Source organism: Perognathus longimembris, chromosome 23 (genome assembly GCF_023159225.1).
Source record: "Perognathus longimembris pacificus isolate PPM17 chromosome 23, ASM2315922v1, whole genome shotgun sequence".
In the NCBI taxonomy this organism is placed as follows: Eukaryota; Metazoa; Chordata; class Mammalia; order Rodentia; family Heteromyidae; genus Perognathus; species Perognathus longimembris.
The window spans coordinates 9,797,722-9,821,927 of NC_063183.1; the positions used below are offsets into that span (position 1 = coordinate 9,797,722).

Here is a 24,206-nt window from a genome sequence, read left to right on the forward strand (position 1 = left end):
CCCTGGTCCTGCAAGCCCAGGCCGGAGTCATGGTTGGGTTTGGTTGCTGTTGGGTGTCTGCTCCGTGTGGAGTGGCATGCACAGGGTTAAGGATGGCAACCTGTGGAAGTGTCAGCTCCTCCCTCTAGGTATGGGAGGTGGCCCCGCCCCCGGCTGCTCTCGGTGTGGGAGGCAGCCTGCCCAGCTGGTCTTGGCAACCTTCAGGGGTGGGAGGAAAAGCCTTGAGATGCGCATGCTTGCCCTGTGGGCGCTGTCTCCAAAGCCTTTATTTATCCTTATTTTTTCCAGTAGAATCTTGACTTTCTTGCCCAGAGCTGGCCTGAGACCAAGACTTACAGCTTCCAGAGCAACCACACCTGGCTTGTTGATTGAGATGCTTTGCTGATTCCCCCTGATCTCTGCCTCCTGGGTAGCTGGGATTACAGACCTGAGTCGCTTTGCCTGGCCTATGGGTTTTGTCACATGCTGGACAACGTTACACTTGAAGTAGTTGTGCAGTAGGTTTTGCGACTGGAAAATGCAGGGCCTCCAACTTGGTTCTTTTTGTGGCTCTTCTGGATCTTTCAGATTTTATGGGTTTTAGGGTTCGCTAGTCCATTTAAACAAAGAAGCCAGTTGGGATTTTTTTTTTTGCCAGTCCTGGGGCTTGGACTCAGGGCCTGAGCACTGTCCCTGGCTTTTTTGCTCAAGGCTAGCACTCTGCCACTTGAGCCACAGCGCCACTTCTGGCCTTTTCTATGTATGTGATGCTGAGGAATCGAACCCAGGGCTTCACATATATGAGGCAAGCACTCTACCACTAGGCCATATTCCCAGCCTCCAGTTGGGATTTTGATAAGGAGTGTAATCGGTAGATGAGTTTGTTTGGGAGGGAGCACTGCTATCTTAAAAACAGTGAGTTTTGGCTCAGTACTAGCCTGGAGAGTGTGAGGCCCCGAGTTCAAATCCCAGTACTACAGAAACAAGAACAAGATGACCATCTTCAGCAAGGCCTCATCCTCACAGAAGGCTCTGGGCATGACGCACACAGCTGCAGCCGATACAGAGGGAGGCACAAGTAAGGGGGGTCACGGTCTAGGCTGGCCTCAGCACAAGCAAGACCCTGTCTCAAAATAACCTGAGCAAAAAGGGTTGAGGGCGTGGTTCTAGGGGTGGAGTGTCCGCCTAGCAGGTGGGAGGCCCTGAGTTTAAGCCTTAATACTGTCAATTAAAAAAAAAAAAGAAGTCTTCTGCCCATGGGTCTGGGCTGTGTTTCCATCTGTTTGTGTGTTGGTTTTGTGCTCCTCTGAGTGCAAGCCTTGTACATCTTGGCAGAATTATTAGCACACATCCGAAATGTTTCTCTTCTTGATGCTACGGTAAGTTTTCTTTCGTTGATGGTGCGTTCATTACAACCATATGCAACTGCAAAGGGATTTTGTATCTCACCAACTGCTGTGTCAGTGTTTGCCAGTGCTGCCTTTGCACACGAGGCTTTCGTGTCCACTCCTGAACTCCGTTCCCTGTGCATATCTGTGCTCTCAAAGATGCTGAACAGAATTGTGGGGTTATGAAGTTCATGCATCTTTAAATTTGCTATTTACTTTTATTTACTTATTTTGGTTGTGAGGCTTGAACTCGGGGCCTGGGCGCTGTTCCTGAGCCTCTTTGTGCTTAAGGCTGGTGCTCTACCACTTGTGCCACAGCACTGCTTCTGATTTTTGAGTAGTTAGTTGGAGATAGGAGTCTCATGGGGACTTTCCTGCCTGGGCTGGCTTTGAACTCATGACCCAGATCTCGCTTCCTGAGTAGCTAGGGTTACAGGCATGAACCACCGGCACCTGGCTTAGTCCAGCTTTTTGCTGGCTATCTTGGAGATGGAGTCTTGAGGACTTTTGTGCTCTGGTTGGCTTTGAACCTTGATCCTCTGGATCTTAGCCCCTTGAGTACCTTGATTACAGGTATGAGCCAGCTAGTTTAAAAAAAAATTTAAAACCATTTTTTTTTTAGAGGCTGGGAATGTGCCTTAGTGGTAGAGTGCTTGTCTAGCGTGCATGAAGCCCTGAGTTCAATTCCTTAGTATCACATAAACAGAAAAATCTGGAAGTGGAGCTGTGGCTCAAGTGTTAAGAGTGCTAGCCTTGAGCAAAAGAAGCCAGGGACAGTGCTCAGACCCTGACTTCAAGCAATTTTTTAGAGCTTTGTGATTTTGCCCCAATTAGTTTTGGACCAATGATCCTCTTCCCTATACCTCCCAAGGAGCTGGGATTAAAAGCAAGCTTCACAACATCTGGCAGTCACTCTTGAGCCTCTGCGTCATCACAGGTGATTTGCATGGCCCAGTCAGGCTCATTTAAGGGGTCCCAGCCTTGGAACACCTGGCTAGGGGTTAGCTTGGGCTCTGGCTGGGGTTAAAGGCGCCTGCTGAGTGGCTTTTCACCATCTGTGCCCAGCGGTTGTGCCCATAGCAGGGGGCACTGTGGAGGCCCAACTGTGATGGGTGTCAACTAAGCCATCGCCCACTGTAGCACCCAGCATCCCAGCCAAAGGCTAGGTTTTCACTCACCGGGTCTATAGGAGGTTGCTGCAGCCTGAACATGTGTCTCAGATTCCTGGTGGCACTGGATCCTGGGTGTAGTGATATCAGGAGGTGGGCCTGGGGGGCCCTCTTGATGGGATTAGAACCCTAGGAAAGGGCTCCAGGGGGCCGGCGGGTGAGAGGTCTCCAGGGGAGGGTGCAGGTGCACTGCTCTATCGTGGAAGCAGGGGCTGACCCTCACTGGACATGGACTCTGGCTGCCAGAGCTGTGTCTCGGGGATATCCCCAGGGCAGCCTGGACAGCCCGAGGCCATTGGTCTGGGTTCTGGAGTTTCAGATGCCTGGCCAAATCCATGCTTCCCTGGTGCTGAAGGCTTCCGGGCCTGGGCTGTGTGTGGGGATGGGGCGGTGAGTGCTCCTGGTGCTGAAGGCTTCCGGGCCTGGGCTGTGTGTGGGGATGGGGCGGTGAGTGCTCCTGGTGCTGAAGGCTTCCGGGCCTGGGCTGTGTGTGGGGATGGGGCGGTGAGTGCTCCTGGTGCTGAAGGCTTCCGGGCCTGGGCTGTGTGTGGGGATGGGGCGGTGAGTGCTCCTGGTGCTGAAGGCTTCCGGGCCTGGGCTGTGTGTGGGGATGGGGCGGTGAGTGCTCCTGAGGACCGCATATCGCATCAATTCCGAAGAGCACTTACGGTCACTTTCACAATGAACAGCCACAAGGCCTGCTCTGCATGTGTGGTGGTGCGTGTGTTCACGTGTGCGTGTCAGTGTGGCACTGGGGAGCAGGGGCTCGGCTGAGCCACAGGGCGCGGTATTTCTCTGCATTGCAAAAATCAGTTTGTCAAAACGGTTTCTTTTATTTGAGACACAAAAATGCAAAATCGCTGAGATATCAAACATTTCCCGACTAGCTACGATACTGCTACTATGTACAAAAGATCTGATGATAAAGGTGCACACATATAAAAATACAGTATGCAGAACCTATGTACAGTACATGTGCAAAATGTATGGCATCAAACATGATAGGGGACCGCTGTCGGGGTGCAAACAGCACGCACAAAGGCATCATGGTTTTTCTTTTTTGAAAAAACAACACAAGGCAAGCCGGGTGCTGGTGGCTCATGCCTGTAAATCCTAGTTACTCAGGAGGCTGAGATCTGAGGATCACAGTTTGAAGCCAGCCCAGGCAGGAAAGTCCGTGACACTCATCTCCAATTAACTACCAAAAAGGCTGGAAGTGGAGCTGTGGCTCAAGTGGTAGAGCGCCAGCCTTGGGCGAAAAAGCTCAGAGACAGTGCCCAGGGCCTGAGTTCAAGCCCCAGGACCGGCACAAAGCAACAACAACAAAAACCCAACACAAGGCAATACATGAATGGACCCCGATTGCCATGGATTTGTTTATTCAATGAACAGGGCTCTGTAGATTGATACTTTCTCCTTTTTTTCCCATGAAGTGAGATGCTAAGACATTATGTGACAATGAAAACAAGAGAAACACCTGTCAGGCTGAGGTTTCTACTGCAAGCAAGAACAGAAAGCCAATCTCTACCCAGACAGGGAAACTTGCTTGGCCACCGAATGTATGTTCTTCTTAAACCAACAGAAGCCTCCACTACTGTACATGAAAATAATAAGAGAATATCTACACCTGTGGAAATTATAACCTTATGTGGATAATACCTTTTTGGGACTGATTTTCTTTTTTTTTTTTTTTGAGATTTCATTAGTCTCAAATTGTAGATACAAAGTGTCTCCTTTTGGCAAATACTTGGCAATGCCTTTGGTTCCGCTAAAGCATTTTGCATTACTATTGGTTGGTTGAGGTCAAGTACTTTTGGTAGAGCCTAACGCCTTTCCTGAACGCCTCCCCCGCTTCCCAGGGGTCGAGACCGCGCAGCACAAGGCGCAGAGGTAAGGTTCGAGTTCGGGGCGCTACGCTTCCTTAAAGCTTTGTCTGGCAGTTGGCGTGGAGCCCGGCCACAGGCGGCCTCTCCAGTGACGTGGCCCGGCCTGGGCCTCGGGGCAGCACCGGAGGACGCGGGATGGCCGGGCCCTGCGCTCCCCGGGCCGCCCCTTCCAGCCCGCCCGGCGCGCGGAGGACAGCGCGGCTGTAAACAGTGCAGCTTGGTGATCGCGGCCGGAAGTGGGAAGTGGGGGCTGCGGGGAGAAGCCCAGCGCCATGGGGGTGGGGTGGGGGTGGGGCTGCTGACCACTACTTGGATCATCACTTTACGAATCAAAGTAGCGCAGAAAGAGGGCTGACAGCACAGGAGAGAAGGGCCGAGTCCGGAAGCAAGGATGGCGGGTCTTTCCAGTTCTGGCTGAAGGGAGCTGGGGTCTCTCCCGGAACCGGGGTGCTCGGAGCTGTGCGCCTTGGTGACCCCGACCTTCCGGTTAGTGTTGTGTCCTCCCGTGCACGGACCTGTCCGCGGCCAGCGCCGTCCCCGGAGGTGCCCCAGCTCCTGGCTGACAGCGGGGTGCTTCTGCCGGAGCCGCCTGCCCTGCGGGACGGCTGCCCAGGGGCTGCGCTGTCACCCGGGGCCGTGGCCTCGCATCCCCCGGGGCCACGCAGAGGCTGCGGACGACCGCGCCCGGGAAGCAAGCGCAGCCTCTCTGATTAGGGCCGTGCGTGGCGGGGCCTGTACAGTAGGTGCACTTTTCAGGAACGCGGGACGCGGGGTGGGGGGGTGGGGGGGGCGCGGAGCCCGGTTTCCAGGGACCTTCCAGACGCTGTAGTGCAATTGTTGCCCTCGGTCCCCAGCGCCACGCCGAGGCCTGGCGGGGAGGAAGGCGGGGGCTGCCTGGCTCCACCGCGGGCCCGTGGGGTCCGGGTCCAGCCACGGCCCTGGCCACCAGAATTCTAACAAAGTCGGCCTCGGGTTAAAGGGCTGCGCTCGTGGGGCGTGGCTCCGCGGGGCGTGACCCCCCACAGGGCGTAACCCCAGGGGCGTGGCTCCGCGGGGGCGTGACCCCCCACAGGGCGTGGCTCGGGTCTCAACCTCGCTTCCCAGGCGGTGGGGGACGAGCTGTGGGGCCGGGCGGCGTGGCTCTGCTCCCGGTGTCACGGAGAGCGGCCCCCGTGGTGGGTCCCGCCAGGGATGGCGGGTTGGGAGCGGTGCAGACGAGGCCAGCAGTGGGGTGAAGCTGCGCGCAGCAGCGTCCCACGCGTGTCGGGGGCCGCATGAGCGAGGCCACGCCGCCGCCTGCACAGTGGGCTTCTCTAAAATAAGATGTCTTTTAGGCAGAACACAGGCTGCGAATGACTCAAATTCATCCCCACGGTGGGCCAGCCACGCGGAAGGGCCGGGAGGAGGTGCGGGGCCCCGCTCGCCGTGGGTTATGCTCAGTCTGGGATCCTGTGACGGTTGGCGTTTGGAAACTTCTCGAGAAGTGACAAAGCTCCAGTTTTTCAGTCTGGGCTGGAGGGGCCGGGTGGCGATGGGATCCAGTTACAGGCTGGGGAGCCCCGGCTCTGAGATGGTCTGGCCGCTGGAAGGGATCAGCAACGCTTTCAGTAGGGCGTCGGTCGGGCGGCTCCTTCCTGCAGGGCGGGGCCCGGTACAGCAGCCCCGAACGCGGCTCGCAGAACCTTCTGGGTCGTCAGTATACCTGGGCCTTTTACACCGGATTCTTTTACGTCAGTATTTCATAGCAACTACATTTGGAAACCTAAAATCAGATTCCAAGACTCACAAAGTAAACTACAACACAAAAAAATGATAGTATGGGTTTCTGAGTGGAACGGAAAGTCCGGGGCTGGCCGTGGGCTCCGCTGCCCGGGCCCCTGCGACCCTGGGCTGGGCCGGGCCGGGCTCGGGGCGGGCGGGTGGGCGGCCTCTAGGAAGCGTGCAGGCCTCCGCCCTCCCCGGTGCAGCCTTGGGTTGCGCAGGGGGCACGCGGGCTGACGTGGGGTTGATGATGGAGAACCTAGTGTCATTTGTGCACCCTCACCCTCCCCGTGCTCCTGTCTACAGGGACTTTCGACAAAAGACTCGAGTGTGAGTCTGCGTGGAGTCTCCAGGCCCTGTGCTGTGCTCAACCGGGAAACCCAGCTCAAGTGCGGGCGCAAAGAAACGTTCCCCTCTCGCCTTCCAGCCGCGCGCTTCCGTGACAATGCATTTTAATTTAATTGCAACAATGCAACGACCGCTCTGTCTCTGACACCAGGCTTCTGGGCATCCTCTTCACGCTCGACAGCACGCTAGTCCCAGGGCAGCGGCAAGTCCTGGGGATCCAGAAACTCGGCGGAGAACATGCTGGGCGCCGTGGCGCTGAGCGGGGTGAGGCCCGAGGACGAGCTGGGCAGGGTGATGTCCAGCCACTCCATGCTGTCCAGGTTGGAGTCCGAGAGGTCGAGCGACAGGCAGGGGGTGCCCGCGGCGAAGGGGGCGTCGGCGGTCTCCATGGGGGCCGGAGAGTGCTCGAGTGCGCCCGGCTGGCCCAGCAGGTCAGCCTGCAGGTCCTCGATCAGGCAGAAGGTCTCCCTGTCCTCGCCCGCGCTGGGCAGCGGCGTGATGTCGCCGCCCGGAGGCAACGTCCCGTCCAGAAAGGCTTCCAGCTGGTTCTCCAGGCTGGCCGAGAGGCTGCTCAGGGGCTCCAGGGCCACGGGGGGCGCCATCTGGACCTGGGGTGGCGGCCGGGACACGGCGGTGCTGACCGGCATGGTGGTGATGCTGGCTGTCACCGGCCTCATCTTGGAGATGGGGGAGGGCTCTTCCTTTATAGGGAGCGAGATCTCTGTGTGAAGCGATGGGCATGGTTAGCCAAGGCATTTACTCACACCTGGCTAGCAGAACTATTTTGATTCCTCCTCACACCTATCTTATAACAGAATTGTGGGACCCACCTAGGTGCCCACAGGAGAGGAGTGGATAAAAAAAAACGGCACAGGCACACAAGGGGGTGTTCAGCACAAAGAAGGAAAGGGTGCTGTGTGCCAGCCACTGGATGGAACTGGAGAGAGAGCAGGATGGTAAATGAAGTCAGCAACAATCAGAAAGAAACCAACTTTTATCTTATACGTGGATCTAGATTAAAAAAACAAAACACAACAAGCCATCACATGGAAACAGAGGAGAGTGATGGAGGGGAGCAGAGGGCACCCCTGAATGCATAACATGCAAGTAGTAAAGCATCACAGTGTAACCCACTTTTGTAAGATTAGTATCAAAAGCTAAAGAAGAAATGATGAGTCGCCTGCCCGCTTGTTTCCAGACTTGTGTTTTGAATGTGTACACACTGGTGAGGATTTGGTGTACTTTCTTCCTCTGGCTAGTCCTGGGGCTTGGACTCAGGGTCTGGGCACTGTCCCTGAGCTCTTTTGCTCAAAGCTAGCATTCTACCAGCTTGAGCCACAGCTCCACTTGGGTTTTTGAGTGGTTAATTGGAGATTCAAGAGTCTCACAGGGGGCTGGGGATATAGCCTAGTGGCAAGAGTGCCTGCCTCGGATACACAAGGCCCTAGGTTCGATTCCCCAGCACCACATATACAGAAAACGGCCAGAAGTGGCGCTGTGGCTCAAGTGGCAGAGTGCTAGCCTTGAGTGGGAAGAAGCCAGGGACAGTGCTCAGGCCCTGAGTCCAAGGCCCAGGACTGGCCAAAAAAAAAAAAAAAAAAAAAAAAAAAGAGTCTCACAGGGATTTTTCTGTCCAGGTTGGCCTTGAACTACAATCCTCCGATCTCAGCCTCCTGAGTAGCTGGGATGACAGGCATGAGCCACTGGCACCGGGCTTGGTGCGTGTCTTAAGCATGCATTCTATATTATTCCTTCCTAGGTCAAATGGCAAGTTAATGACACCCTGCTGTATCATGTATGTGGACACAAACCAACCTCCTTCTCTTTTATGAAGATTAACTGGCTTTGTGTTATGTGGACCCACTAGGGTCTGAAAGCTCAGTGATTGAGATACTTCAATAGGCGAGAATAAGAACTTGGAGTGTGGGTTGTGCACTGCACACTGGCACATGCCCTTCACTACCCTCTGTCCTCCGCCTGTGACCAGGCTTGTGCTTTGTGCTGACACACTTGTTCTACTTGCTGCAGGTGTCAGAGAGCAGCCTGTTCTTTTAGAAAACAATTTGCTATTGTCTTTTACACTTTAATTTCCAAGTGTAGGCTATAATATGCGTACTCATCATTTACAAAGTCTTATTACATTTACCAGATTTAGCAAAAAATATTTTACTCTTTTTTGGGGGAGGAGGGGTTGGTCATAGGGCTTAAACTTGGGGCCTGGGCACCATCTGGGCTCTTTTATCCAAGGCTAGTGCTCTACCACTTTTGAGACACAGCTCCACTTCTGGTTTTCTGATGGTTAATTGAAAATAAGAGTTTCACAGGGACTTTACTGCCTGGGCTGGCTTCAAACCATGGGTCCTCAGATCTTACCCTTCTTTGTGTTCTTTTTTTTTTTTTTTGCCAGTCCGGGGTCTTGAACACAGGGCCTGAGCACTTCTTTTTGCTCAAGGCAAGCTCTCTACCACTTGAGCCACCACACCACTTCCAGCCTTTTTTATATATGTGGTGCTGAGGAATTGAACCCAGGGCTTCATGTATATGTGGCAAGCACTCTTGTCAGTAGGCCATATTCCCAGCCCCCAGATCTTAGCCTCCTGAGTAGCTAGGATTATAGGTCTGAGCTACCAGTGCTGGCTACATTTTACTTTTTAAATCCTCACATTGGAGCATGGAATGCTTCTTAAAAAGTCTATAGTTGAGATACACCAGGAGCTTAAGTTATTTTGCAAGGCCAATATCATTTTTAGCAAACCCACATTTCACAGTCACTGCTGGTTCTAAGTCTCTGACTAGAACATCAGCCTTGCTGAAAAGTGCCTGGTACCTTGGGGCTGGGAAGGTGGCATGGTGGTAGAGTGCTTGCCTAGCACGCATGAAGCCCTGAGTTCAATTCTTCAGTACCATGTAAACAGTAAAGGCTGGAAGTGGCTCAAGTGGTAGAGTGCTAACCTTAAGCAAAAGCTCAGGGACAGTGCCTAAGCTCTGAGTTCAAACCCCAGAACTGGGGGAAAAAATAAAAGTTGCCGATACCAATGGATATACTACATCACAACAACACAAAATGTCTACTAAAACTTCTTTCATCGGGGTCATTTAAAAATACTTTGAAACAGCAGACAACTTTTGTTTGTTCATTTTTTCCTCTGTTTTTACAGTGTTGGAGTCTGAACTCAGGGCCTCACGTATGCCAGGCAAGTGCTCTAGCACTGAGCTATAATCACAGATTTTATACTTACTTTGAAGGCTATGTAAGCAGAGGCAAAGATACTCTTGTTCTTTATGTGGCTGCTAGCTCTCTTTGACTTGCTGTCCTGGGCCTAAAGCCGCCCTGGGAGGCGCCAGCCGGGCGCAGCGACCTGGACACACAGACCCAGCACCGACATCTGCATCTACGCTGTGGCAGGAAGATGGCCTTTCCTCATCATCCGGCATGTGTCTGTGGATACCTAGCTTCGCTTTACTGTTTGTCCACTAATCAGTGGCTTTCTTTCCTTTTACAACAAGTTTTCTCAACAGCCTAAATGTAACAGATTTGAAAACAACTGCTAGAACTAGCTTTCTCAGTGGGCAGAGGTCAGCCTAGCTGGAAGGACGCTCTTGGGTACTTGTGTTGAGCTGGGTCCTGCGTGACATTACCTACCTCCACTCTTTATGAGGATGTCGAAGAGGTCGTCCATCTGCTGGCTGTGCGCAGTGGAAATCTGTGGAGAAGAACACAGTGTTAGCTGTCTGCCCACAAGTGCCAGCACTTGGAAGTTGGGCCTCAAGGGACAGCTCATGGCTCGTGCCATTCTACCATCGGTCATCTGGAAAACACTAAGGTCACTGGAAAATGAGCCCAAGTGTCACAGCCGTGTAGGTAAGCTAAGAGCAGAGCAGGAAGTCAGCTCAGTGCACTTCCATGCTCCCTTATTTCCTGTCATGGAACTGCTTTGTCAAAGGTGTCTAGTACTGTTAATAGTGCCTGTGTTTACTTAGGTACCCATTATGCTATGCATCCTTTGCCAGCTTTGACCTTTAAAGGCAGCTTATTGTTCGGGAGGTAATGTAAATGACACCATTTAATGTTCTGACAGCCACGAGACTTGGTATAATGAATCTGTCTGTCTCCCCCCAACCCTGTTTCCTTGTGGCCCTCTATAAGACTTCTCATTGGCCTATTTTCTTCCACCATGTTAATGCTGTTTTGGGCAGTATGGGGTTAAACTCAAGGCCTCACACTTGCTAGGCAGGTGCTCTACTGCTTGAGCCATGCTCCTGCCTTATTTTGTTTTCATCATTTGTCAAATAGGGTCTTGATTTTAGCTGGTCTGAACTACGAACCTCCTATTTATTCTTCTCACATAGCTGGGATGAACAGGTGTAAGCCACTGCTCCCAGCGTTTTAGTGGTTGAGATGGGTTCCGATAACTTTTGCTTGGGCAGGCCTCCCAGTCTCAGCCTCCTGAGTAGCTAGGATTACAGGCAGGAGCGAGTCATCCTGCCCGGTCCACACAGACTTGTTTTATATAAATGGATCCACAGCGGGGTCTCTCTTTGGCAGAGGCAAGAGGAATTAGATTCTTTTTCTCAGTGTAATTATTTTGAGATATACCTATGTTGTATACTTTAGGTATAGTCCCCCCCCCCCAAACCTGGGGCTTGAACTCAGGGCCTGGGTACTGTCCCTGGCTTCTTTTGCTCAAGGCTAGCACTCTACCACTTGAGCCACAGCACCACTTCTGGCTTTTTCTCTTTGTGCGGCACGGAGGAATTGAACCCAGGGCTTCATGCATGGTAGGCAAGCATTCTACGGCTAAGCCACATTCCCAGCCCTCAAGTCTTTTCCTTTTTATTGCCAAGTAGTAGTGCACTGAATGGAAATGTTAGACTTGTTCATTCACCTGTTGTTGGTTTTCCAATTGGGTTCCCAATTGGGTTGCCATGAAAATTTGAGTACAAGTCTTTGTAGAAACATATACTTTCTTTTCTCTTGGGCAAGAGCTTAAGAATGGAGTATCTAGCTGCTGAGTGGGTAGACCTGCAACTCTAACTCTTCTTTAATTAGCTTATGTTATAGAGGAAGTGATTTCATTGTTCCATTTCTACACGTTTACAGTAATAGATCTCAGCCTCCTGAGTAGCTGGGATTACGGGTGTGAGCCACTGGTGCCTGGCTAATCATGCACTTAACATTCCCGTCAGCAGTGTGAGATTTCTCGGTGCTCACTTTCACACGGCTGGTTTTTAAATGCTGGATGTGTCATGAGGTATGTAATGATGTCACAGTGGTTTTATTTCCTGAGGACTAAATGGCTGGGCACCTTCTCATGTGCTTCTCTGCCATCTGTTTCTTTGGTGAAATGTTTACTCTTGCCAAGTGCAGATGGTCTGTTTGTCTAAGTACCCGCCCTCAGCTCGTGTCTGTGTTTAATGTAGGGCTATGTAGAACGTCAGACACCATCTGTTGCTGTACTGATGGCCCAAGCTCTTTGTGGCAGGTCTGGGTGTGCAGTAGGGCTGACGTGGGTGGGCTGTGGTTTGTGATGGGCCTGAGGCTGCACTGAGATGCTGGCTGCACTAAGCTGCCTCAGTCCTTGGCTAAGTGATGCCTAGACAGAACATGGAGCAGGGGCTGCACAACAAGCAGACATTGCTGTCTGCCATGACGCAGGGCTGGTACTGCCCGGATCCACTGAGGATCCATGCCACCAGGGCCATTCCCTGCGTCCTCTAGGAAGATGTGGGCCTTCCTCACAAAGCAAGTGAGTGGGAGCTCTGAGAGGCAGGGTGGCAGTGGGCGAGCGTGCTGCCATTGCCTAGCACCCCTGGCTGGATGTGGCTGTGAACTTCCCCATTTCCCCCCTCCCACCCTACTGGGAGGGCTGTGGGGACAGGGAGGGCTCAGAGGAGATGGAGGTGCCTGAGGCCACACGGCATGGTGAAGTCTGCCGAGCTTGGAGGGACCGGTGTGCTGGGAGGAGCCTGCCAGGTAGATTGGAGGTGTGCAGCCCTGGCTGACTGCCTGGCAAGTGGTGGCTTTAGAACGGAGGCTTTTATAAAACAGAAGAAAACAGGAAAATCGCCATCCTGGATAGAACAGCAATCTTTAAGGATATCACAAGTAAATAATTATTATTATTATTATTTTTTTTGCTAGTCCTGGGGCTTGAACTCAGGGCCTGAGCACTGTCCCTGGCTTCCTTTTTCTCAAGGCTAGCACTCTATCACTTGAGCCACAGTGCCACTTCTGGCTTTTTCTGTGTATGTGGTGCTGGGGAATCGAACCCAAGGCTTCACGTATGCGAGGCAAACACTCTACCACTAAGCCATATTTCCAGCCCCACAAGTAAATAATTCTTTAAAAAAAACAACAAAGAGATGAGGGACCTAACTAAAACACAAGGTCACAACTACAAGAGTTGCAAAAGTGAAGGGAAAACAAACCCCGAATTTCTGAACAGGTGGTAGCTGAAGGTTGTTGTGCAAGTTCACAAAAGTGTCTGATATTCTTCGTAATGCCATTTCAGTTTTCCACATCTAGCTCAAGCGTCAAGTTCTAGGTATAGTTTCCATGCTCCGATGGAGGCAAGTTGGTTTCTGGAGAGGACTCAGCCCAGCGCGGGCTGGCTGCTGACCTGCGGGAGGCGGACGGCGCCGGGGCGCGCTGCGCAGTCCTCACTCACCTCAGGGAGGGCTGGGGCTGCGCTGCGGGTCTGCTTGATGGCCTCCTCGTAGCGGGGTGGGTCTTTAGTCTTGGTGACAGGGGTCCCAAACAGAGAGTGCTGGACGACAAATTGCTGGGCAGGAGGGGGTGAGCTGGGCTGTGAAAAACAGAAGAGGAGGACGTCAGCCTGACAGCTCACCCGGCTACCCCAACAAGGAGGCTGTGGGCAAGTCACCATCATGGTGAACTGCAGCCTCTCCATGCCTGATGCCCAGGTTCTGGGATGACTGAACCCGGCATGCGCCGTGCCCGCGGTCAGGTCACCCACCTGGCATGCGCCATGCCCGTGGTCAGGTCACCTGTGCGCCGTGCCCGCAGTCAGGTCACCCACCCGGCATGCGCCGTGCCCACCGTGCCCGCGGTCAGGTCACCCGTGCGCCGTGCCCGTGCGGTCAGGTCACCCACCCGGCATGCGCCGTGCCCGCAGTCATAGTGGTTACCTTGCTGGGCACACTGGGCCCGTTCTGCAGAGGAGGAAGTGGGGCGGCTCTGGGTCCATTCTGCTGGGGAGCGAGCGGGGCAGCTCTGGCGGGAAGCACACTGTTGGGGGCCTTAGTGATGAAGGGCTGTGGGGCAGGCTGTCTCTGATAGGGAAGGATTGCAGTGGGTGCGGAGGCTGTAAAAACCTGGAAGGAACAAGTATTTCTCTGTCAACCTGTCCTTTGCTCTTCCCAATGAAGGCAACCCAGTTTTGGAGCAGCAAAGGGCCAGGGAACACTGCGGGTAAGGTTTGTGACCCGTCCCTGCTGGAAGACCTCAGGCAGTGTGAGAGGAAGGGGGCTGCACCTAGGAACTGAGGGGCCCCGGGCTGGGCCTCAACTTCTGAGCACACCCCTCACTCATGATCTCGTCTCCCCAGCCTCCTCCACTTGCAACCTGACTGGGAAGTGCCAAAGGCACTCTCCACCCCATCTTCCTATGTCCACGCAGACCCCCCCTCCCCCAGCACCCTGGCCCCCCACGGAAGGGGGCCACAGGAGAACCTTTCTCCCTCAGTATTTGTACTTTCTAGAAATGCCTCAAGTCAAGCCTCTGTTCTGTGTGTTGCTCCCTGGGAGGCTGTGGAGTGCTGCACACCTGCACACACCTGAACACACGCCCCACACAGCCCTCCCACACGGGCTCTCTCCTGAAAACCTGCCCCTGCCTTCTGTTCTGACCTACCAGCAGAGGTGAGAGTTTCTTCCTCAGAATGCTGCAGTGTCTGGTTTAGCTCTATTAAGTCACAAGCTCACAGATCAGGTCCACGTAGTACTGCATTTCACAGAAACATCCAAATATTCTTTATACTTCTAATATTCTGAAAGGGAAAAAGCCTGTGCCCTATACTTTCAGCATAAATACACACAAATGTCTCTTTGGTAAACAGACTTCTCTAAAAGGGGCAGACGGTCTCTCTGGTGAGGAGTTCTAGGAACAGATTCCTGTGTGAGCAGAGGTATATGGTGTTTTTTTCCTTCTCTCTAAACCAAAGAACACTACACATTTGCTGTCCTGACAGGAACGACACCAAAATAGCAATCTGAGCTTTCTTGACCCTCGGCAGCCATCCACTGTGGGCTCCCTGCTTCCCCTCTGGGGGTGCAGGAGGGCGGGGTCTGCATGACTGTGGGTCTGTTCCCTGCACGCTCTTGGCCAGGCTGTGGAGGTTCCTGGCACCTGGGCAGGTACACCCGGGTACTAGGTTATGCTGAAGGTAGAACCTGTGTGGCATGAGTCATTCTCCAGGTTTACAAAGGACACCTGCTTGGGAGGCCTTATGATTTTTCTGGCAGAGTACACAGATCGCCACCTACTGGATGAAAGAAAAGTTTCACTTGGAGGCCGCCAGACTCAGAATTGGAGTAGGGACTGTGCACAGAAAACGGACACTCCGAGAAACAGGTGAATTTTCCATGAGGCCAAGTGTCTCAGTTGTGGTAAAGTGCAACCAGAAAAGTCTGGGTTTTTTGTTGTTGGTTTTTGGCGGGTCGTTCGTGGTCATCGAGCTTGAGCAATTTTGCTCAAGGCGAGTGCTCTACCATTTAGAGCCACGGCTCCACTTCCAGTTTTCTGTGGTTAATTGGAGATAAGAGTCTCATGGACTTTCTTGTCTGGGCTAGCCTTGAACCGCAATAGGCTTACAGGTGTATGCCACCAGGTTTTTTTTTGTTGTTGTTGTTTTTGCCAGTCCTTGGGCTTGAACTCAAGGGCCTAAGCACTGTCCCTGGCTTCTTTTTGTTCAAGGTTAGCACTTTACCACTTGAGCCACAACGCCACTCCTGGCTTTTTGTATATATATATGGTACTGAGGAATTGAACCAAGGGCTTCACATATACGAGGCAAACACTCTACCATTAGGCCATATTCCCAGCCCTGTTTTGTTTTGAATTTTTTTTTTTTTTTTTAGCAGGAGGCAGGATTTTGCTATGTAGCCTAGGCTGGCCAAAGTCTAATCTTTTGCTTCACCCTGTGTGCTGAGATTATAGGTAGGAACCACCTCACCAGGCCCTCTTGGCTCTTAATACATAAGATAGCAAACTCTTTATATGCATATGTGTGTATGTATGTGTGTGTGTGTGTGTGTGTGTGTGAGAGAGAGAGAGAGAGAGAGAAAGAGAGAACACGAGAGCGCAAGAGAGAGCTTGAGATAAAAATACCAAGTATCTTCATCTTCTGTTCCCAGAGAACAGCAGATTTAATTTATAAAGAAATGTATTTTAAAATAGCCAATGTGGTCTATGAGCATTTAAAAAATACTTGTGAAACTTGGAGAAGAGAGTTAACTGTCAGGCTGTCTTTGGCACTAAGGAGCCCCTAAATCCCAGAGAACCCGACAGTGCAGCCCAGCAGCCTCTAGTCTGAGGCTTCTTAGATGTTGGGACTGGAGCAATAGGGAGTTTCCCCAGGCCTGGGTCTGCTCAGGAGGAAGAGCAGCTGCACTCTTGGGTGGCACCATGGGCCTTACTGACCTGGGGCTGGCCGAGCACGTGCTGTGGGAAGGCATCTTGCTTCTGAGGCCCAGTGGGGGCCAGGCTGGAGGGCAAGGCAGCAGCTGGGATCTGAGGCTGGATTCCTGCTTGTTGTGGGGTCTAGGAGGTAAACAGAAGTCAGGAAAAAATCAATGGGAGAAGCGAAGTTGGAACAAAAATTGCCAATCATATCTAAAATGAAATGAGACACCATGTTTATACTGTCAGTTCATTTGTATAGATCTGACTCTTAACCATTTTTAAAAAAATTGAACTGAGTTAACTGATACACAGACATAGTACCTATTAATGGGGTGCAATGGATGCTATGTACATATGTTTAAAAATCAGGTTAAAGCATGTGGTTATTTGAACCTATCATCCCAGCTACATGCCTGCCTGCCTGCAGGCCTGACTGCCTGCCTGCCTGCTTGCCTGCCTTTGCATCTCTTTGGAAATACATATAGGTAGAAGAATGATTTAATATTATTTTTCACTTTGTAAGACAGCTTTAGTTATTATATTGTAAAAGGGAATGACTTAAAAGGGCAATGGTGTACAGAACCATAATACAAGCTACTTGAGAGGCAGAGATCAAGAGGACTCTACGTTAAGTCCCTCATCTCAAACAATATGCCACATGTGGTTGATTCTTCAGCACCACATAAATAGAAAGAGACGGAAGTGGCGCTGTGGCTCAAGTGGTAGAGTCTTGAGCAAAAAGAAGCCAGGGACAGTGCTCAGGCCCTGAGTTCAAGGCCCAGAACTGGCCAAAGAAAAAATCAGGTTAAACTTTATCTTTTTGGTGCTGGGTAGTGCACCAGGGCCTCTCACTCACCATGCCAGCACTCCCACTGTACCGCACCTCCACACTATCTTTTCTTTAGGAACACACAGCCCCCTCTTCTGGCTTTACAGAGTATAGCGCACCAGGACCTCCTGCTCCTCTTTATTATTTTTGTTGGTGGTGGGGCTTGAACTTGGGGCCTTTGAGCTTTTTGTTCAAGACTAGCTCTCTACCACTCTGAATCACTGCCACTGCTCTACTTCTGGCTTTTTGGTGGTTAACTGGAGATGATTGTCATGGATTTTCCTGCCTGGGCTGGCTTAGAACTGCGAACCCCGGATCTCAGCCTCCTGCCTGAGTAGCTAGATTACAGTTGTGAGCCATGGGTGCTGAGCTCCTGCTTTTTTTTTTTTTTTTTAACCAGTCTGGGGCTTGGACTCAGGGCCTGAGCACTGTCCCTGGCTTCTTTTGCTCAAGGCTAGCATTCTGCCACTTGAGCCATAGCACCATTTCTGGCTGTTTTCATTTTCTGTATATGTTGTGCTGGGGAATTGAACCCAGGGCTTCATATATATGAGGCAAACACTCTACCACTAGGCCATATCCTAGCCCCATCCTGCTGCTCTTTTTAAGTCAGCACCAACCAATCAAGCTTTCCCAGGTGAATGTGAGCAAGGCCAACTTTACGTCCTTCCAGTTGCACAAGGTGAAGTTTTCACCAGAGAATTGGGAACTGAACAGGGTTGCATAGTGGCTCTGCACATGGTAGGACAGGATTGTACATGTCACAGTGACAAGGAAATTTGTGAGCCCCAACTACACGGTTCCCATTTCAACATGCAACAAATAGCTTGGGATAACCAGCTACATGCTGGGTCCTCACAGACCTGGATAAAATGGGGGTTTGTGAGCTGGGAATATGGCTTAGCAGCAGAGTGCTTGCCTCGCATGAATGAAGCCCTGGGTTCGATTCCTCTGCACCACATAAACAGAAAAAGCCAGAAGTGGTGCTGTGGCTCAAGTGGTAGAGTGCTAGCCTTGAGCAAAAAGAAGCCAGGGACAGTGCTCAGGCCCTGAGTTCAAGCCTCAGGACTGGCAAAAAGAAAAAAAAATTACTTACTGTGATAACCTTAAACATTGCTATTCTAATGAAAATTTAGATATACACACCTATGTGTGTGTGTGTGTGTGTGTGTGTGTGTGTGTGTGTGAGAGATATCTTTTAAAGAGACAGCATGGAGCCAGGTGCTGGTGACTCATACCTGTGATCCTAGTTATTTGGAAGGCTGAGATCTGACGCTCGAAGTTCAAAGAAAAGTCCTTGAGAATTTTATCTTTAATTAGCCAGCAAAAGCTGGAAGTGGACATGTGGTTCAAGTGGGAGTACTGGCCTTGAGTAGAAAAACAAAGGGAATAGTGGCCAGGCCCTAAGCTCGGCACCAGTCACCGGCTGTGGGTGAGGCAGCTCACATCATCAGTGCCTTCCAGGATTCCAGGAACAGATCTGGGAGTCAGAAGACCCAGCTCAAAAGGGCCTTAACCAGAGATGGGCTCTATCACTGGGACCCCTCTGGGGAGAGGGGAAGTGGATGCCGGGGCCTGTGCTAATGGCTGCCACTGGTGTTCTAAAAGGGTCTCCACACCCGACACTGTACACTGAGGGGAAACAGCTGAAACAGAAAGGTCTGTGTTCACTATAGGAAAACTTGTAAACACTGTTTTTTCTGCCAGTGGTGGAGCACACTGAGGGAACCTTCTGGAAAGGCTGGGGGAGGGGGAAGGGATAAAGCCACTCAACATGGCAGATCCGCATCCCACCTGGAGCTTGAGGCCACCCACGGGGAGTTGCACCGAGGTGACGGCTGAGCCCTGGATGGACACCGGGAGCAGCAGCTGGGCGGTCTGTGTGGTCAGCAGGGCCTGTGGCTGGGCGACCACCGCGGGCGGCTGTCCCTGGGGGCTCACATAGAACTGGGAGACGATACTCGGCTGCTCCGCCATGGGGGCCTCCTGCTTGATGACCACAGCCTTTTTGGCAACAAGGGTCTGGCCGCCCGCGGAACTGGGCTGGCTGGCGGCATGGCTGGCCACAGGGCCGGGCTGCCGAGGGCTGGAGCAGTCAGGGAGCACAGCCTCGTCCTTGATGGCGGGAACCACGCTGCCCTGCTTGGGGTCCGACACACTGGCAGGGTGTGGGGCCGTGCCAGGCTGGGGTTCTGGGGGCCGCTGCTGCTGCTGTCCTCGTTTCTCAACCTCCAGTTGCATCTTGAGAACCTCCACGAGCTTCTGCTCCTGCTCCAGCTTCCTCTTGAGCTCTTCGATCTGCTTCTCCTTCTCCTGAAGCTTGCGGTCCTTCTCGGCAGCGTCCAGTTCCAGGGTGGACAGAGTGCTGCTGGCGGGGCTCAGGCTGTCCTCGTGGCTGGTCACTCTCAGGGGAGATGAGCACAGGAACTGCGAGGGTGACATCATGGTCATGATCTCTGTCAGCGTGTCAGCCATGGCTGCATCGTCGGTGCTGAGGCTGGACTGCTCGGAGGGTGAGGGCGAGATGGGCAGAGGGGAATGCACATTGTCCGCGGGGGTGGGGTTGCTGGGTACAGCAGGCGGCAGCTCTGCCTTGAACATGGGGACTGGGCCTGTCCCGGCGTTGGGCAGTGTTGTGACGGGCAGGGCCACAGTGACCTCGGGACTACTGGTGACGATGGCGGCAGAGGACACCGCCACGATGCTGCCCGCAGCAAGGCCGCTGCTCGCCTCCTGGAAGGGCTTCAGGCGCTCAATGAGGTCTGGTTTGGTGCCCGACACTGGCAGTCCCCTTAGTTTCAGTTCTGTCTTCAGTTCCGATACCTAGTGGCATAAACAATCAGATCTCTTGGTTTATAGGGTTCTGGTGGAGCCACAGGCTGCTGTCCACCCCCCTTATCTATGTCTCCAGCCTGCAGCCATGGCTATGATGGAGGCCTCTGTGGGCTGTTTCCCCCACATCTGTACCCCTACAAGAAAGCTCAATTCGTAAGCCAGGCACAGGAGATGTCCAAACAATAACCGAGACCATCCACACCCTCTGAGGAAAGCTGCTTTCCACAGTGCCAGCACGAGTCCCAGGCTCAGTAACTGACATGTTAGGGGCATCCTGGGAGGGAAAACCAACAGGGAGTAAAAGGAAGTGCCTCTGTGTTGTGAGGGGTGCTGTGGGCCGAGTGCTACCCATGTCTGACAGGTCTGCTTAGGTGCTTTGGGACTCAGGAGTGAGTGGGCTCTATGTGGATTCACCTTTAGGTCATCCAGACTAGACGGCAGAGGCCCCGGCTTTCTCCCCGGTGCGGGGGTGCTCTGTCTTGGGGTGCTGGGTGTAGTGCTGTTCAAAGTTGAAGTCCCACTGTTGTTGTTTTTGTCATTTCTTCAAAAGAAACAAAGTTCATAGTTAGACAGTTTCTAGGTTGAATTGCTTCTTCTAACAGTTTGCTAGCTTATGAAGAGAAAAGGGCCCTGGGCACGGATTGGGAGAGTCCATAGTGTAAACTAGATCCCCACCGAATCGCTGCAGATGAGCTTGTTTGTGCCGAGGCACCCTCACAGAAGGACAGCAAGGCTGGGAGAGTCGCCCCATGTGCTACTAGCATGCACTATGCTCCAGGTACCATGCTGGTGTGGTGCTGACAGAGGTCAGAGCAGCCAAATAGGAGGCAGAGCAGAACGGGCAGTGGAGCACCCTCCACACTCGCAGCCCTGGAGCCAGCAGAGTGCTGGGCACTGACCGCGCAGTGGAGGGAGGGAGTGGAGGGAGGTGTTGTTTCCAACAACAGCACACACAGAAAGCTTCTGGAGGTTTGGATACAATGTCAAATACTTATCTTTGTTTTCCTTTCCTCAAGTTAGAATTATAAATGTATAAGGCTTCTCAGCCTTATTGTCTCCTAAGGAGCCTTCAGCCACTTGCTTCGTGTATGCTTCCCGAGCTCAGCAGCAGGCGTGTGGCATATGGAGGTCTTGTATGTACCCCTGCTCTATGAGTGCCTCCTTAGCGACTCTGCCCCCAGAGAATGTACACTTCAAATGTAACTATTCTATGCAGACATCTTTTGGTTGAGAACTTAAAATGCTTGTGACTGTGATTCAGTATTTAACTTGTTTCTCTTAAAGGCTGCACTAATCTATTCACTCAAATCCTGAGAAATACAAAGGAGGAAGGGAGCTGAGGGGGTGCATTTGCTACATTTGCTATGTGGATGGAAGATGGGAAGTTCTAAAGGCTGGCATGCTTCCTCAACCTTCTGTGACCTTCCAATCTGGCCTAGGCAGGTTAAATGAAGCCCTCTCTTACTCCTTCCACAAATCTAAGGACTACATGATGTGGGTAAATTCTACTGCTAGGGTTCTATAGGGCTTTTGGCTTTGTGATGGAATTTTGGTAAAGATAACTAATGTACTGTGGTACTAGGGTTTGAACTTGGTACCTTGTACTTGCTAGGCAGCTGGCCTACCACTTGAGCCGTGCCCCTAGTCTTCTATGTCTTAATCATTTTTCAGACAGGCTCTTGCTTTTTTTCCAGGTGGGCTCTGGACTGAAATCCTCCTTTGTCTCCTACACGGCTGGGATTACAGGTCTGAACCACCAAGCCCAGACTTGCATTGTTGAGATCTGTCTAACTTCTCCCTTCTTTGCTTTTCCCACCATCCAGCACCTGGGCATGACAGACACATCCTCTCCACCACGGGTACCTTCTGGGTACCCTCAGAGCCATTCCCATACAAGTACTTGCTTTCTTGGGCCACTCCCACTCCTGGCCCACCTCTGTTCAACAGGCAAATCCTTCCTGCAAGGCTGACCGAAAGGGCATCTCTTATAAAGCCACCCTCACAGTGACTTCCAGTGCCTTACTGTGAGCTTCGATAGCGAAGTGTGAGCAACCACTGAGCATGAACACAGGACCACACCCAGCCCACTGCCCCGGGCCCCACCCACTGCCCCGGCCCCGCCACTGCCTCAGGCCCAGACCGTACTTGATGGGCGCAGGCAGGATGGCCTGATAGCTGTAGTGCTGCTGTTGCTGCTGGCTGAGGATCTGCAGCTGCAGGAAGAGCTGCTGCTGTTGGAGCAGCCGGGCGTAGTTGGAGTCCATCTGGGGCGCATTCTTCTCCCCCTTCTGGTCTGGAGGAATGTACTGGTGGTACTTTAACTTCTTTACCCGTGGCTTGGGGTCTTTGCACTTTTTGCTTCGGTGTTTATCATTCGGATTCTTGGGATGGCTTTGCTGTTTTTTGAGGGAGAAAGATAACAACGTTTTCACAGCTGTTACCCCATGCAGCGGACTGTAATGGGTACCTCAGTGACTAAGTTTAAAAGCAATGTGCCTAGGAACTAGTATAGCCATTGCACCTGCAAGAGCCAGGAAGCCAGGGGCATTCTGGCTGGGTGTGCACAGCATCTCCCACTGTACTGTTCCTTGGGGTTCATGTGGCGTTGGCATTCTAAGCTGGATGAGCCCTGTGGGCTCACTGTGGCTGCTTGTATGCACACGGTGCTCGCCTCCTAGTGAGAGGTTATGTGCACACTAAATGTGCAAAGGGGAGGCACAAGAACAGTTCACTGCAGTGTTTCAAAATTGATGGAGTATAAAAACAAATATGCTTCTTATGACAAATATAAAACTCACTGAGGAAAATAATAGCTTTATTTAGTAATATAAATGGGAATTGATGAGTTTTCAAAATACCACATTTTTACTTTGACAATGAAGTGTGAGATCATATATTCCTCATAATTAATAATCAGACAACTTTTTCCTGAGTTCTTCAGTTTAGCAGCTCATTTTCTATCTTTCAGTATTTATATGATAACATCATCTAACAACCACAAGAAGCAGAACCCAGGCGTTACTAGGCTGCCTGAGCTGGCACATGCAACCCAAGAGGATGGTGAGGTTTGTGGACACAGCAACTGACAGGATGGCTAGTGACGGCTCTGTGCGCACACTTCTGTGCCGATGTGGAGGGACCCTGTCTCCCAGCCTCTGCGTGCTGTGACCGTTCTGTGCTCACAGGATGCTTCTGCAGCACCACTTCATGGCTGTGTGACGCAGTGGGTAGAGGTGGCGGGGGGGGGGGGGTGCTGGTGAGCTCTGACTCACCAGGGCTGATGTGGGCATCTTTCCCCAACTCAGCCTTGTGGTGTTGCCTGTTCTAGACTTCCCTAATCAATCCTTGAGTGTCACATTCTGTTTGTGTGTATGTGTCCATTGTGGGCCTTGAGCTTAGGGCCATTTTTTGCTCAAGGCTAGTGCTCTACCACTTGAGCCACAGCACCACTTCTGGTTTTTGAGTGGTTCATTGGAGATAAAAGTCTCACAGGGACTTTTCTGCCCAGGCTGGCTTCAAACTGTGATCCTCATATCTCAGCTTCCTGAGTAGCGAGGATGACAGCTCTGAGCTACCGGCGCCCAGCTTGAGTGTCTCCTTCTTAAACAGTGCTTCTCTCCCCAGCCCAAGCCTTCAGTTGAGAAAGACTCCAGCAAAGAGTAGAAACTCAGAAAGAGAGAAAGAGCTGGATTTTCCATGTCAGCAGAGGAAAGTGAGCTGGCCTCCAGACCTGACAGCATAAGGATAAGCCTATGGAGAAGCCCCAGGTGAGAGCTGACCACAGACAGACAGGGTACGTACCTGCCCCTCTGAAATTTCTGGCCCCAGTGCCAAGCAGTGGAAGATGGTGACATACATTGAAACATGAATGCCCTGGCCCTCAGTGACAAATGGAACCTGACTTCAGGAGCAAGTGGCCGGCTCACGTGGAGGGCCCTCCCTTGCTGCGGGCTGTGGGGGCCGGCAGAGGGGACCTCATGGCCCTGCCCAGCTCCTGAGTTCTACTTTGAGATGATTAGAATTTTCCTGTTTGCCGCCCCTCCCCCCCAGTACTTCAGTGAGAGGTTCTAAATATCATTTTAAGAACTTGAAGAGTTTTCTTCTTCCTTGGGATTTATTCTAACTGAATGATGCTGACCAAGTGAAATGTAGGGAACGGACCCAAATTTGAAGCCTCTCTAGGAAACGCAGGTGGGAGGACTCTTGAAGCCTGGCCCCCGTGGGCCAGATTGTGTGCCACTGTCCTGGTCTGCAGGACGACATGTCGTGTGTGCACCGGTCTAGTGAGTCTCTGGGTGACACTGGGCATGCAGATAAGTGCACACCTCTCTCACAGCCTCCGCCCGCCGTGCAGTGCACCCGGTACCC

The 24,206-nt window shown here is 52.2% G+C and overlaps 1 protein-coding gene across 2 annotated transcripts in view; it reads right to left on the reverse strand.

Moving 5' to 3' along the window:
• Positions 1-6,465: 6,465 nt before the first annotated feature.
• Positions 6,466-24,206, reverse strand: part of Mrtfb (myocardin related transcription factor B) — a 124,588-nt gene continuing 106,847 nt past the window's right edge. For both annotated transcript variants that reach the window (XM_048333130.1, XM_048333131.1), the window contains 8 exons: positions 21,984-22,234; positions 20,253-20,379; positions 18,798-19,826; positions 16,193-16,312; positions 13,681-13,866; positions 13,200-13,337; positions 10,175-10,235; positions 6,466-7,252 (listed from right to left, as the gene is read on the reverse strand). In XM_048333130.1, coding sequence (XP_048189087.1) covers positions 6,717-7,252; positions 10,175-10,235; positions 13,200-13,337; positions 13,681-13,866; positions 16,193-16,312; positions 18,798-19,826; positions 20,253-20,379; positions 21,984-22,234 — 2,448 coding nt within the window. In that variant the 3' untranslated portion in view covers positions 6,466-6,716. The remainder of the gene's footprint in view (positions 7,253-10,174; positions 10,236-13,199; positions 13,338-13,680; positions 13,867-16,192; positions 16,313-18,797; positions 19,827-20,252; positions 20,380-21,983; positions 22,235-24,206) is intronic.